The sequence below is a fragment of the Magnolia sinica genome, chromosome 4, assembly GCF_029962835.1.
Source record: "Magnolia sinica isolate HGM2019 chromosome 4, MsV1, whole genome shotgun sequence".
Lineage (NCBI taxonomy): Eukaryota > Viridiplantae > Streptophyta > Magnoliopsida > Magnoliales > Magnoliaceae > Magnolia > Magnolia sinica.
Window position 1 is genome coordinate 12,481,124 of NC_080576.1, and position 14,959 is coordinate 12,496,082.

General features: G+C 39.4%; 1 protein-coding gene across 3 annotated transcripts; it reads right to left on the minus strand.

Annotated features, from left to right (window-relative positions):
- Positions 1-687: 687 nt before the first annotated feature.
- Positions 688-7,813, minus strand: LOC131242460 (uncharacterized membrane protein At3g27390-like). Of its 3 annotated transcripts, none has more exons than XM_058241108.1 (9): positions 7,408-7,809; positions 6,676-6,784; positions 5,860-6,055; positions 5,623-5,756; positions 4,789-5,077; positions 4,568-4,674; positions 4,019-4,193; positions 1,674-2,119; positions 688-1,120 (listed from the first exon to the last, which is right to left on the minus strand). In XM_058241108.1, the coding sequence occupies exons 1-9, from the start codon at positions 7,490-7,492 to the stop codon at positions 967-969; spliced, it is 1,695 nt and encodes a 564-aa protein (XP_058097091.1). In that variant the 5' UTR covers positions 7,493-7,809; the 3' UTR covers positions 688-966. The 3 variants fall into 3 exon arrangements, with proteins under 3 accessions (XP_058097091.1, XP_058097092.1, XP_058097090.1); XM_058241109.1 differs by having other exon boundaries at positions 6,705-6,784; positions 7,408-7,808; XM_058241107.1 differs by having other exon boundaries at positions 4,568-5,077; positions 7,408-7,813.
- Between the last annotated feature and the right edge of the window lie 7,146 nt (positions 7,814-14,959).

Here is a 14,959-nt window from a genome sequence, read left to right on the forward strand (position 1 = left end):
GGAAAACTAACCCACAGAGTCAAGTCGATACCCACTTGCTTTTGTGGGCAGCCTTCCAAAATGGGCCCCTGGAATTGGAGGACCTGAAAGCAACCTTCTGAAATGGGCCCCTACAATTGAAGAAACTGAAAAGAGTACTTGGATCGATGCAGTGAGAAGGGACAAGGCGGCTTGCTCTTGTACTGAGGGTAGTGCCTTGCAGAATACTATGATATATGGGAAATGGTACTAAAGGGTCAACCTCATGGGAACTTCCCATGAGGTCGAGCTGTGTGGGCCCCACCGTGATGCGTGTTGAACATCAACACTGTGCATTTGGTGGTCCCCTTTAGGTTATGGGATATCCTGAAAATCAGCCATACACGGTACTCTGGTGGGCCATACCATCTAAAACCATGTGAAGACATGCCTAAAACATATAAAAGCACTTAGTGGGGCCCAAATGGTCAGGTCGTAGCAATGCTGTTGAATAGAGAGAGAGAGAGAGAGAGAGAGAGAGATGGTTCACATTCGACTATCACTGGAATCCAATAGGAAAAAGAAAAGCATCCAAACATAGGGTGGGCCAGAGCAAAGGACCCACTCAGTCACAAAAAGTTGGATGGGTCCCGTCACTCTCCCGCATTTTCCAAGCCACCAACCAACCAGTTAGATGGGCTCTCTCTCTCTCTCTCTCTCTCTCTCTCTCTGCCTAAAACCCAAGAAACCATTAGTGGGTGGACCACGCCACTCCAGAAATAAATATACATTACATTTATGTACAAACAACATTTTGTATCTCACGATGATGGTCAATTACTAATGCCTGTTTCCTCTTCTCAATGCTGTTGAGCCGTGCCAAAAAAAAGACATCGCTACAACCTGCCCGTGCCCACCCGTGGGACCCAATCTTCGTACCATCTCTTCTAACAACCTTCACAACTTCTTTACAAACACAAATGCAGCCATTGCTTTCAACTTTAGAGCCTACGGAAGTTCCATGGAAGCAACACGTCTGCTGGAATAGGAAGCAGATGAGCCCCCCCTTTCCAAAGAATATATGATCAACGCCTTGATGACATCACGGAATCTCCTTCGGTATGTCGGAAACTTTGATATGCTCCTCGTCATGCCTGTCACTCTGCCACCATTTTCTAATCAGTAACATTCACATTAACATTTGTTATATTCTCTTACAAGTTCTTTTTAATGTCCCACATTCAAAGATCGTGTCCCTACAATATTTTTGTAACTTCTTGGGTCTCAAGTCCATTTTCCATATATATATATATATATATATATATATATATATATATATTGCGCAAGAGGCGAGAAATTGTGTGGTGTTGATGCATCACATTGCGAAATGTCCCGTTGCACCCATTCCACACAAGGCCCATAGCTCATCAATCAGACTGTTAACCTTGTGGGACCACTGAAGATGCGGGGTGACCCAGAAACATTCCTTATTGAAAGTATCCTAGCACTCCGATCTTGAACCTTTTTTCTATTACTATGGTGGTATTTCTCTTAACCATTTATCTTGTAGGCGACTAATCAAAGTGCTAGGAAACCCATAAACATGGAAAGCTCAATCAGGGACACTTTGTTCGGATGCATCATGGGGTCCCTATGATTTCATCAGAAAACATCCATACAACATGAACAAGACCATGCATTTGAAAATTACATACCTTCTACTGATAGCCTGAATCTGAGCGGCCCTGAGAGCATCCTGAGGGACCAATGAGCCATTATCCCAAGCCTCAAACCGTTCGGCATTGCATCCAAAGAGTGTAATCTTCTCCAAGAACCCCACCTCACCCTCCACCAATCTCAGAACCCTGATCTGTTCCTTTAGAACCATCACAGGCTGGAAAAAGAAGTCCAGCACCCGTTCGCGTGGGCGGTTCTGCTGGGTCACATCCACACCATCAGTCAGCAGCAGCCCACTCGACCCTACCTTGACGGAGTGGAGGAGGCAGTGCAAGAATGCGTAGGAAGGCAGGCCAAGGCCCACGATGGTCTCTTGGCTGTCCTTAGCCTTGGTGCACTCATTAAGATCGCCCGGCGTTATCACATTTGCATCCAACAGCACCTTCCCCCTCATTTCACATCCCTTCATCATGTCTTCCCATATCTGTTACGAAATTCGAATCACATCCGTTCAAATCCCCGAAACAAGATTAGCACTTTTCTCTCATGGCAGGAGATCCAGTCCAACCTGGAACGATGGAATTTTTCACATTGAAGGTTTATGCTGTGCATGCTGCATTATTTTTTAAAGGGATTTTTTTTTTTTTTTGAAAGGTAGGATTTTATAGGTTACTTATTACGTAAGTATACTTTTCATCACTGTGAATTAGTTAGGAATGTAGTGTGAAATCCTGGACTGATCTAATAATCCTGACAGTCTGATAGTAGGCTATTAATTGGACTTCTTAAAAGAAGATTGTGGGATGAGGCATGGCCCAAAAGCTTTACCAACGGAACATTCTCAATATCTGATTTCACCAGTTATATTGATGTTTTAAATATCGAAGATATCGGCTGATATATCCCACGACATATTTTGTATCCCACTTGTGCGATACGAAACCCATAGGTAGTGCCGATATATCCCACATGTTTGATCCGAGCATTTTCAATTTCCAATCTTTTTTTCTTTTTTTTTTGAAATTATGTTAATCAATGTCAAATAGTTATAAATCCATTGATTTTTCATGTTTTGCTTGAAAAATCATGGAATTAGAGCTTTGATTTCAATATCCATTGGTTCTTCATATTCTTCATGTTTTTTTCAAAATTTTCCTTCAACCAGTTGTCAATTGATACTAATTCTGAAGTATTTAGGAGCATTTGATGAATGATCATCACATACACTCTAAATTCGAAAATTTCCCAATTTCTCCCAAATTACTTGCAATGTTGCACTTTAAACATGAAATCAAGCATGTATGAGGGCTGGTCTACCGATTTGTTAAATCATTGTCAATTTTCAAAAAATAAAAATCATTTTTAATATATATATATATATTAAAATATTAATTTTTTTTCTGAAATTTCCATTCAACCAGTTGTCAATTGAGATTAATTTTGAAATATTTAGAAGTGTTTGATGAAATGATCATCAACTCATCAAGGTCAATAGGTCTATTTTTCTTTTTCTGTAATGCAAATCAAACAAATGCAATTGAAGTAATGTCATTAGTGTTCGAAATATCGGTATCACGTTACATATCGCACCCTTAGGATATGGATACATATCGGTTATCGCATGGGATATATTAATTGTATCACGTAATGCAACGCCGTTGTTGGAAACATGGGGAAATTGATCAAATTTTTCAATGAAACTTGATTGTTAAAAAAGACATCAATACACACTTATAAATCAAAACATTACAAAAAATAAGTGTACATAATAGGTTTTCTTTGTATGGGGTCCTAATTTATGTGTTGGCTAACTGAATTGATGCAAGTATATTTAAAGTCTATTCATATAATTTATAAATGTATGAAGACGTGTGGAAACACAAGCAATACATTCAAAAGCAAAAGAAGAATCACTAAATCAAGTTACATATATGTTTGATTTTATGTTTAGATAAATTGCAACCAATTTGCGAAAAATTAGAAAATTTTGATTTTTTTTTTTTTCAATTTTCCACAACTCGGCCCATCTAATCCAAATCTCAAAATCAAAACTCGTAATTCATAATTTTTCATGCAAAACATGAAAATTGATGGATTTGTAACAATTTAACACTGATTTAAAATGATTTACATAAGCAAAAAAAAAAGGATCGAAAATCGAAAATGCTCACTGGATCAAACATGTGGGATATATCCCACTACTTGTGCCTTTCATATTACACAGGTGGTATACAAGATATATCGTGGGATATATTGGCCGATATCATCGATACTTAAAACAGTGCTTGTCATATAAATGAGAAGAATTCTTTCAAGAAATGAAGTTTTGGGATGCGAAAAATCATGAAAAAATTAATGGAAGGATGGGAGTTTAGAAGCATACGTGCACCATTTTCACTTCCTGTATCGCTTCTCTGATAGATCTTGAAGGAGCTAAACTTGGAACAAGCAACGCGGGTGCCTCTGAAGAAAGACACCCAGCATTGCTTCCCGCTGCATTACTAGCTCCGACAGGAAACTCCGCCGAGTGGGAGGCTTTCTTCTTTCGGTACCGGGGCCTGGCTGAGAGTAATGAGATCACTACCATTAAAAGCAGAAGCCAAACATGTAAAGCAAATTACTGGCCATGAAAATCAAAATCACTGAGCTCAGATGGGCCTGCTTGGCAAGAAAGGGTGGAACTGGGCAAGTTCAGGCTGGAAGGTAGTCCACCTATTCATTAATCTGGCCCGAAAGCCAGGCGCCGGCCTGTCTATTAATCTTACCAGAAATTACAGCCAGCCCCAATTCAAGTCGACTGTAATTGGCATGGTCACAGGCCTGGGAATCAAGCCACGGGCCCTGATGGGTTGGGCTCCCATTTTGTGGAATCAAGCCAAAAGTTTCTAAAGCTATCAAGAACGGAGAAAGAATTGATCAGAAGAATGATTACTTTGGAAGGATAGACCCCTCCCTCAGATATAGCCAGTCGTTCGTGTACTCGTCGAACTCTGAAACCATGGCAATCACATAAGCAACACCTCTCCGGAAAGATCTTTCCTGCATCGAATACCAGATATGAGTTTTAAGAGAAGTATGAAACATAGAGAGAGATATCATGAAGCCTGTCAGGATATCAAGATAATGAAAAGTTAATGAAACTTGCATATAGACCTGATATACGATGACCGAGCCATATAACCCAACGAAGATGCTTGAGAAAATAGCCAACAAGATACTCCCAATCACAATGAGAGGCCATAGAAGGATCACCAGACCAGCAACGGGCACACAAGCCGTCTCAAGGAATGGGCCCTCTCGGCTTACAAGATCATGCAGCAAGCGGTGCCAGCCCTTGAAGAGCATGTATGGACTCTTAATTATGGCTATTGCCGTGTAAAGCGGGATCTCCACGATCAGGCCCATCAGCCCCACAGCAAGACATCCTGGCACCTCAATTAACCTGTGAGAGTTTTTGAGCAGTGAGTGTGGATTAATGCATCTAAGAGTAGCATCCTCTTTTCCCATGGCATTGCTGATTATTGTTTCCATTCCACAGAGAAATTTAAACATGCCAATGTTCTGCAGAGGAATTACAGGATCTTCCACCTTGAGGATATGCAGAGTACACATGTTCAGTAATACAGATTAATGGTTTGCTAGACCCCATCATGGATTGACCACGCCCCCAAACATCCTTCAATTGGACAATCATATTCTTGCAGTTTTTTGCCTACGAACAGACAACTAAGAAGAGTAGTACACGAGTGGGTCCACATTCAACTGAAAAATGGCCCACCATTGGAGGGTAGAATCTTCCACTCCAAGAGATTTTCAGAGCATGGTCCATTCATTATGGGCCAAACACATTAATTTATGGATCGCTGAACCATGGACCCCACATTTCCAAACTTCAAAATGAAAACAGAATAAACTGCATCTCCTCAGGTCGAGGATCCTCTAATTCCTCTTTGGCTTAACATATAAAAACATCAGACAAACATGCACCTGATTGAGTGAGTTTCATCTGAACCAGAGCCTTCATGTAACTCCTTCAAGTACTGCGGGTATGAATGGTAGCAAATGTCGCCGAAATCTCGGACCACAGTGCAACTCCCTTTAATCGTTCCCCACGTTCCATCCTGCCCGTTTGTTGACGGAATTATTCAAATCAAACTGATTGCAACTAAATAATACAAGTGGACAAGAAAGAAAAAAGCAGCTAGCACCAATTGAAACTCTTACCACAATGCAGTGCAAGAACTTCTTCGATTCCCCAACCTGTCTAAAGGCCTCAAAAGTCGAAACCCACGGCGTGAAGAACCCATAACCCATTCCAACAAGAACACTTCCAGCGATACTGAGAATCAACCAAAGACCAAACAGTGGGGGCAGAGCAAACAGGAAGGCAAATTTGAGAGTTGCATCAAACCGTTTTGTCCTGCACAACCGAACCGTCAATCAGTGGACCCTCCTAAATGGCCCCTCTCATCCCATTGTTGAGAACACCAACCCAGGAATGGTACATTCATTACATGATTCTGTTTTGTCTTCTGAGTTTCAGCCTAATGGTTTATTTTGGTAGAATCAGTTTAGGTTGTATGTTCTCGCGACTGCGATACTTCTAATCCAACACAAACTGACTATTTCGGCAGCGTTTGGATGCACTATCCAATTAAATTGCAATAACAAGTTCAATAAAGTGGAAATGACCAAATTGCAATTAGTGAGTATTCATATTGTGGGATGAGGCTCCAAACTGCAATTATGTCACTTTCAAGTGGAGTTGGAAGGAAGAAGCTGCATTTCAAGAGTTACTTTGTGAATTGTAAGGAAGCAGTTAGAATTTGGTCCTCTCTATCGAATTATTAACTGTAATTCAAACAATAGTACAACCAAACACAACCATATTACCTTCGTTTTGCAAATCAAAATCACCAATCCACTGGAATTGATCTAAAACAATCGACATGAATTTCAGAACACACATAGAAATCAAGGTACAAAACCAAATGAAGCAATCATTCATGTAAAATAAGGAAAAAAAAAAAAACTGCTTACTTGACAAGAGCATAGACAGTCCAAGTAACCTGAGCAGGAAGCAACGCCAGAATAACCCCAACATTTCCCAAGATCAGTAACGAACTTGCAATAGGACCCACAAAGATACCTACAACATGATGAAAAAAAAAAGGAAGTTAAAATCTAAGAAATCCGTGATCAAACGAGTGTAGGAAAGCTGTAAAACCCAACAATAGAAAAAGGCCCATCATCAGATTCCTCAGAACGTGGAAAAAGACAGACCAAAGAACGGAGCAAAAAGAATCAAAATTCAAGAAACCCACTCAAAATCAAGAAAAACAATAAAATCGCCAAAAGAGAGTATCAAACACCCCAAGAAATCAAAGAAGAAAAGAACTAAAGCAAAACAACAATCAGAACTTTTGAAACGCATCGACATAACCAATACAGAGAAGCGCAGAAAGACAAAAAAGGAAAAATAACAAAAACCAAAAGAACTACAAGCAAAAGAAACAAAAATTCAAAAAACCCATTTAAAACAATAAAAAAATAAAAACAAACAAACAAACAAACAAAACCAAAAAACAAAAAAGACCCACCATCAGATTCCCCAAAAAAAAGCAGAAAAAACAAAGAATCCGAGCAAAAAAAATGAAAACCAACAAAACCCATCATCAAACTAACATGAAAAAGGCAAGAAAACCCAAAAAGAGAAAAGACCCATGACCAGATTACTCAGGAAATGAAATAACAATAAGAAGAACCAGGTACCTTTCAGAGCTCCCAGGGAGAGAGCAGAGCAGAAGGAGAAAACAACGTACAATACATTCAAGAAATCTGTCATGGAATTCGACATGTGGATGGTATAACCAAGATCAAAGGAGAAACAAAAACAACCATCAAACCGATTTTTATTTTTTTTATTTTTTTTTTGGGAGAGAAAAATCCAACGGTGAAGACGAAGACTGGATAGAAATAGAGATGCGTATCGTAGAAGAAAGAAAGAATCAGAAAAAGACCACGAAAATCATTTTCTATTGAATATGTTTCGACAGAGAGAAAAGAGGCAGCTCTCCCGCTGCTTTCACAATTCCGTTAGATTGGCGGAAATGTTTTGCATCGGATAGGCTACGGTGGTAGTTCACTGCCAATTTCTTAAGTTGTAGTGTCCAATCCACCGTACACTTGGAAAAAACTCACTTCAATCCGGACCTTCCAAATGACTGGTCACCTTATGGATGGATACCATTGGAAGATTGGAAGTAATCGGATTGTATAAACCGTCCAATTTGTTGGTATTAAGTGATTGGTTAACAATAAATGATAGATAGTTCAACTCTGTTGGAGAAAGCTGATGGTTAGGATTGTTGGATCAGTGTCAATGACAGGCTGTGCTCTGATCATAGTGGCGCCCATGATTTGGATGGTATTGATAGGTGTGCATTTTAGCTGCATTTTAGAGAGCTGTACACGAACTGAGTTGGCTCCGTCACTTCACTCATAAAAGTTCGACTCAATTGAAATTGGGTTTGAGATATATGAACTGTTTTATCGAGCTTGAAAAAATTCGACACGACTCCAGTTCAAATTGATTCAACTTGGATTAGGTTCAGTTAATATAAATATTTTATATATATATATATATATATATATATATATATATATAATTCTAAACCCAAACTCAACTGTAGGCTCAAACTGGAACTTAGCTTGAAAGACCGAGCTCAAGCCCAACTTGAATTGGACTCAAATTGGGCCAAGATGCTGACCAAGTCAAGCTGAGTTGGCCAATCAAACTCGAGGATTGAGCCAAGTTGAGTTCAAGTTGGGATAGATGTTGGCCAAGCTGGGCCAAATTGGGCCAAGCTTGACTCAGTTCGGCTTGTGTATAGCTCAAGGCAAATGAGCGGTCCGGACCTAAAAATTAAGCTCACTTGTCAATGAGCCTAAGTAGAGCAGTACCTAAAAGTGTCTTGACCTAGGCTACCTAGTTTTAGGTATTCATGGGTATTTTTGTAACATATCATCTTTCCTGTATGAAATATAATGTGAGTAGTAGGGGTGTATATGAACTGAGCTAGCATGGTTAGCTCGCTTGACTTGGTTTGAAGCTTAGTTCAAGCTGATTTTTTGAGCTCAAAAATGAATTCAAGCCGAGTTCGAGCTAGCCCCAACTCAACTCAACTCCGATCGAACCCAACTCGAATCGAACTCGGATCGAACCAATTCGATGACTCAGTTACTTTGATATTGATACTTCTCACCAAGTGTTTGATGAAATGACTCAACGAAATGTGACTGGTGGCAAAGAAGGTATGTATATGAAACAAATATCCTTTTTTTCTTGATTTTTATGTTACTTGGAAGGTGTTTGATAAAATACCTATAAAACCATTACTGTTATTTTACATACATTGAGATTTTGAAGGTGCAGTCCATGTGTTTGTGAAAATGTTGCACAGGCAAACTCGACTTGAACTGGCCCGAGCCGCTGACCAAACCGAGCCGAGCTGGCCAGTCAGGCTCGAGGACCGAGCCGAGCCGAGTTCAAGCTGGGGTCAGCTAGTGGCCAAGCCGAGTCGAGCTGAGGCCAACTCGACTCGGTGTACACCCCTAGTGAGTAGTCCAACCCTACAACTAGTCCATAGGAGATCTTAAAACAAAAGAAATTGATGTTTTTGGCCCCTTGGCATTATTTTTATTATTTTCACCTTTTCCCGAGAATAGCCCATTCCCTTTGAGTCAACTACTTACAAGACTTTTGGCCATGCAAAAATCTATTATCTACCCTCATGCCTTTGTGAAATCCATTCCACCCTTCAGTAGCTGCAGTTAAAGCAGCGCATGTTAAGATGTGAGTCCAGAAAACCAGGAGTGGTCCAAATCACTAAAACAATGAGATGAAAAACAGCCATAGTCAACCAGCCCAATGGGTGCGGATTAGATGAATCTAGGGTAACAGCTCAGTGGGCGAGTCATTGACTGTGGGCCCATCTCTATGTTCATGTTGGTCCATTCATTTTGCCAACTTATTTTAGGGCACGGTCCAAAAAATGTAGCACATACAGATCTCAAGCAGACTACACCACAAAAGGTTATTGAATGCTCACCATTAAAAACTTCTTCTACTCCACTATAATTTTTATTTGACATACAACCTATTATGGAGGTTACATAGACCTAAATGGAGGTAAAAGAGAAATATTAGCTTGATCCAAAACTAGTATGGCCTACAGAAAAGTTTTTAATGGTCAATCACCATTGTTTCCAATGGTGTGGTCCACATAAGATTCAGATCAACTTCATTTTAGAGATTTTTTGGCACATGCTCTAAAATGAATTAACAAAATGGACCGATGTTGATGTTCAATGTATATATCAAGCTTTTTCGACATATCCTAGCAACTTTGTATAAGCTTTGTGCATGTACATTGTAGAGACGGTGCCTCAATTAATTATAGAAAACTAAATATTTTGATATCTTTTCTCCATTTTGATACGAAATGTTGTACCTGTGACCTTTCTCGATAAGCTACTACATGACATTTCTTTTATGGGAAGCTACTTAATACTTTAGTATATTGATACACTGGCACTTAGAAAGTATTACACTCAACATATGTTTACTCAAATGAGGCCCACTCTCGTGAGATTGAGTGCCCATATGGTGCATGTGCATGTGCATATGTGTATAAATAAGACAATTAAAGCCCATTTGAATACCAGCTAATAAGTTACTTTTTCTACTTATAGCAGTAAGTTAGTAACTTATTTCAGATAAGTAAGTTATGTTTATGAGTATATATATATATATAAAGTCACTTAATCAATTTTGAGTAGAAATCAAGATAAGCTACTTAAGGTGTAAGTAATTTTTCTTAAGTAACTTACTAGCCCCTTGACAACATTGGGCTAAAAAGCATTGGGACCATTTGACATGGAGCTTGTCGGCTGTAGTAGGGAAGCTCCCTTTAGCTCTGGTCCTCCTTCCTCTGATTCGGCCCTTACTCTCATTCCAATGGATAGTCTAGTAGTCTGATTTTGATCTTAGCATAGTGTGAGATATTGATGTATAATAGGCAAGGTCCAAAATCTTTTTGTTGGGACTCCCCCGAATGGCTGTACAATCTTTTGCAATTTATAAATTTAGGGCCTGTTTGGCCCAGTGAATTAGAAGGGATTGAATGGTATTAGGGTAGATGTGATGGTGTTGCTATATCGAGGCTGTTTGGAACGCCTAGCCAATCCTAGGATTAAACCTTCCCGTACCTTCCAATCCCTCGAACCAAACACGTCCCAGGCAAATTTGAACGGATTAGGGTGGATTGGATGGGATTTAAAGGTAATGATGGTGTTGTCAGTGGATTGTCTTAAGATCCATGGGATTGCTATATCCCGGGATCAGATCACCCAGTCTGTTTGGCACACTGGCCAATCCCGAGATTTAACTTTCAATCCCATCCAATACCATCTAATCCCTTCCACTTTGCCCGGCCAAACAGGCCCTTAAGTGGCATAAGTCCACCTTTCTTTAATTTTAAATTAATAATTTAAAAAAAAAAACTTACAATCCCCTTAAAAAATGTTAACTTGAATCAGATAAATGATCCAGTGCTCCCATACTTGGGTAGTCTAATTTAATCCAATTCATCCAAAAAATTATTAACCATTTCTCAAGGGACTTTAATATAAATGTTTTACATAAAAATAAGTTTAATCAACAATCTAATCTGTCTATTTGTTAGGGCTCATCATAGATTACTTATGATTACAAAGAATCACTTTTATTAGTACATGATACTAATTCCACTTGTAGCTCGGAAAAATAATGGTGATAGAAAATAAAGCAAATCAGGTATAAATTATATCATTTAATCAGTTAAGTTTTTGCATTGTAATTGATAAATGTGTGTCGGAGTTAATAGACGGTTAAGATTAATCGATTGAACAGACCAAATTGACCAATCCTACTAAGATTCTCCTCAACCTCATCCTTCCAAATCAAGGGACCCACCATATATACGGACTAAGTGTGGATGAGATGAAACGCATCCAATGGATTCTACAATTTAGTTGGTTTTTAATTTGAATTAATAAATGCATGTGTACCATTTATAAGTGCCTGCATATGAAGCGTGACATGGAGACAGAGTATCAAATTAACTACTTCCCTATCAATCAGGGTGGACGTAGTTATAAATTCCATTATTATTATTATAATAGGTGGCGTGAGGACGCCTTTCAGGTGACTTGCTTCTGCTATTTTTCGACCATGTCAGATACAACGTCCACGCCACGGAAGATAAGAATGCAATTGCTATAAAATAAGGGTCGTGATTCAACGAGGGCCATGTCTTGTGAGTGGCTATAACACCTGTCAGAGATCTGAGCGGATAGAACAGTTGTCATTGATTGGGACCGTTCATCAGGTAGTACGGAGTATTAACATTCCCTGGATAGAAGTAATGGGAGTCAGGTGATAGGCATGAGAAACTTTCATGAGACAATTGGGTGGCTGGAAAAAGAAATCCAACGGTCCAAATTCAAGTTTGTGTGTAGGTTAGCTGACGAGCGTACTATCCTTTTCTTTGGTACATGGTAAGGCCACATTCCGCACTTCGTGATGAATGGCCTGGATCTCTCTAAGACACGTGTGCTCAGACTTCAAATTGAGTTTACTAAGTACGTGTAAGGCACTGATTTACTCAGTTCGCAATCCGCGTCCGTCTAACTTGTATTAGAAAAAAGAAGGCCAGCCGTTGAAATTCAAGATTTATATTGTCAATCAACCACTTTCTCCAAAAACTGGAGCTATTGATGGAGGATGACATATCACTGCATATGAATGGGATTTAATACACCCTTTCACGCACAGGACGAAACTCCGCACGAAAACATACCAAAGAAGAGAGGAAGAACATTAAGTGGATCGTCTCAGGAATAATCCGTCATGCTAAACTATGTGAGGCCCATCATGATTTACGTGTCTTATCTATTCCATCCATCTGTTTATATATATATATATATATATATATATATATATATATATATATATATATATATATATATATAGGAAAAGTTTCTATGCCGTCCAGCTCATGGAACTTCCCACGAGGTCAAGCTGTGTGGGCCCCACTGTGATGCATGTCGACCATCAACACCATCGGTCAAATGCATCATTCCATGGTGATCCTGGGCCTTAAAAATCAAGTCAATCCGTCACTTTTGTGGGCCACACCACATACAAAAGTTGAGAGGGGTTAACCCTCCATTAAAACATTCATAATCATTTGTTGGGCCCACCGAGATGTGTTTCACAAATCTAGCCCATCCATTATGTGTGTCCCACTTGGATGAGGGGTCAAACCAAGTTTCAGATGGGCCCCACCAAGTGCTTTTATATGTTTTAGGCATGTCTTCACATGATTTTAGAGGGTATGGCCCACCTGAGTTTTGTATACGGCTGATTTTTGGGATATCCCATAATTTACAGGGGACCCATCAAATGAACAGTGTTGATGGTTAACATGCATCACGATAGAGCCCACACAACTTGATTTCATAGGAAGTTCCCATGAGCTCGACCGCATAGAACATTTTCCCACATATACATATATATAAAGAAACGCTAAGCTGTGCACCAATTCACACGCCATTACGTGCAAACCTTGCTATCAACCGTTGGATAAAGTAGACGGTTTGGATAAGGGTTATGCGCGAGTTTGAATTAACGAGTTTCCATCTCTTATACACCTCTTCACCCTGTTCTCTAGTGTTTGTGCATGAACTCAAAATTGAAGGACATCCAAAGCTCAAGTGGACCACACAGGAAATAGTGGACATTGAAGGACTATCGTTAAAAACTTCCCAGGGATGAGGGATAAACATCTATATGGTCCTAGCAAGGTTTTAACAGTGGATTATTATCCCATTTGTTTCCTATGGTGTGGTCCACTTGAGCTTTGGATATGCTTAGCTTTTGGTCTCATACCTTAAAATGATAGGGTAAAAATGGATGGACGGAATGGATAAGACACATACATCATAGTGTGCCCTACAGAGTTTATTTAGTACAAAGTCAGCCTCCTTTCATTGTAGCTTAGCTGACGAGCGTACTATCCTTATCTTTGGTACGTGGGTCATTCCGCACGAATGGCTTTATCTTTGGTACTTCAAACTTTCGCATTGAGGGGTCCTCGTGGATCGCAATCCTAATGATCTCTCCAAATCCAAATAAAAAAATAATCATGATTGGATGATAACCTCATGTAAGGGGACAGGACACGTCTGGAGATCCTGATGTATGGCACGTGTTTCAAAGATCCCAGTGGATGACACACCTTTCAGAGATCCAGGCCATTCATTACACAGGGCACACTTGAGAATAGGCCATATACCAATAACAGATGCGGTCATCACCTGCAACCAAAGTGTGGTTAATTACAATTCATTGGCTTGCATATGTTTGTAAGAAAGGGGCCCACAAACTTTTAAAAGAATTTTGGTCAAATGGGTACGTGATCCTTTAGCGGGCCAATGAAATGACACCACATCAGGCCTCATCGAATTAGAGTTATCCAAAAAATAATTAATTTGCTGGCATGATACCTTACAGCTTGTTTGGACAGTGGTATTAAGTTGTATTAAATGGGATTGCATTACTAATCCCACTTTGAAATTCAAAATGGCATTTTTGGAAAGAGTGTAAGATGGAATTAAAATTAACTTTGTAAGCTTTGAAAAATGAACCTTATGTTGGAAAGTGTTAGATGGGATTACTAATCTCACAAATGATGGATTTTTGCTTCATTCAGGTTCAATCCAAATGCAATTTGAAAGTAAATCCAAGAACTTATATTTTAATGCATGCATTCCAAACGTAATATTAGAAAACATGGGATAAATCCTAAAGGACAATACCTTACATATGCATTTATTGTAACTTTTACAATTCCATCCACCCTAATCCCACCTAATGCAGCTGGCAAAACAGGTCCTTACCATCTTTTTTGCCAACAAGCCACTTGTTTGTGACACCAGTACTGTCGGAATGGTAGGCCCCACCGTCAAGATCTCCTTGCACAAAAATCAGGGTCATCCACTAATCAAATGGGCCACACTGTTAGAATCAATGGATAACTGGTGGTGGTCAACTTATAATTGTGGCTCACCCAGTGAGCAGCTCAACCTAATTTTAGGGAAATTTTAGGGAAGGATGATTTTCATGGTGTGGCCTACAATCTTCATGATACTGATTTACAATTGAAATATTGGCCAGAAAGATGGTATGATATTGCTATTAGATTTTTATAGGAACTCATTA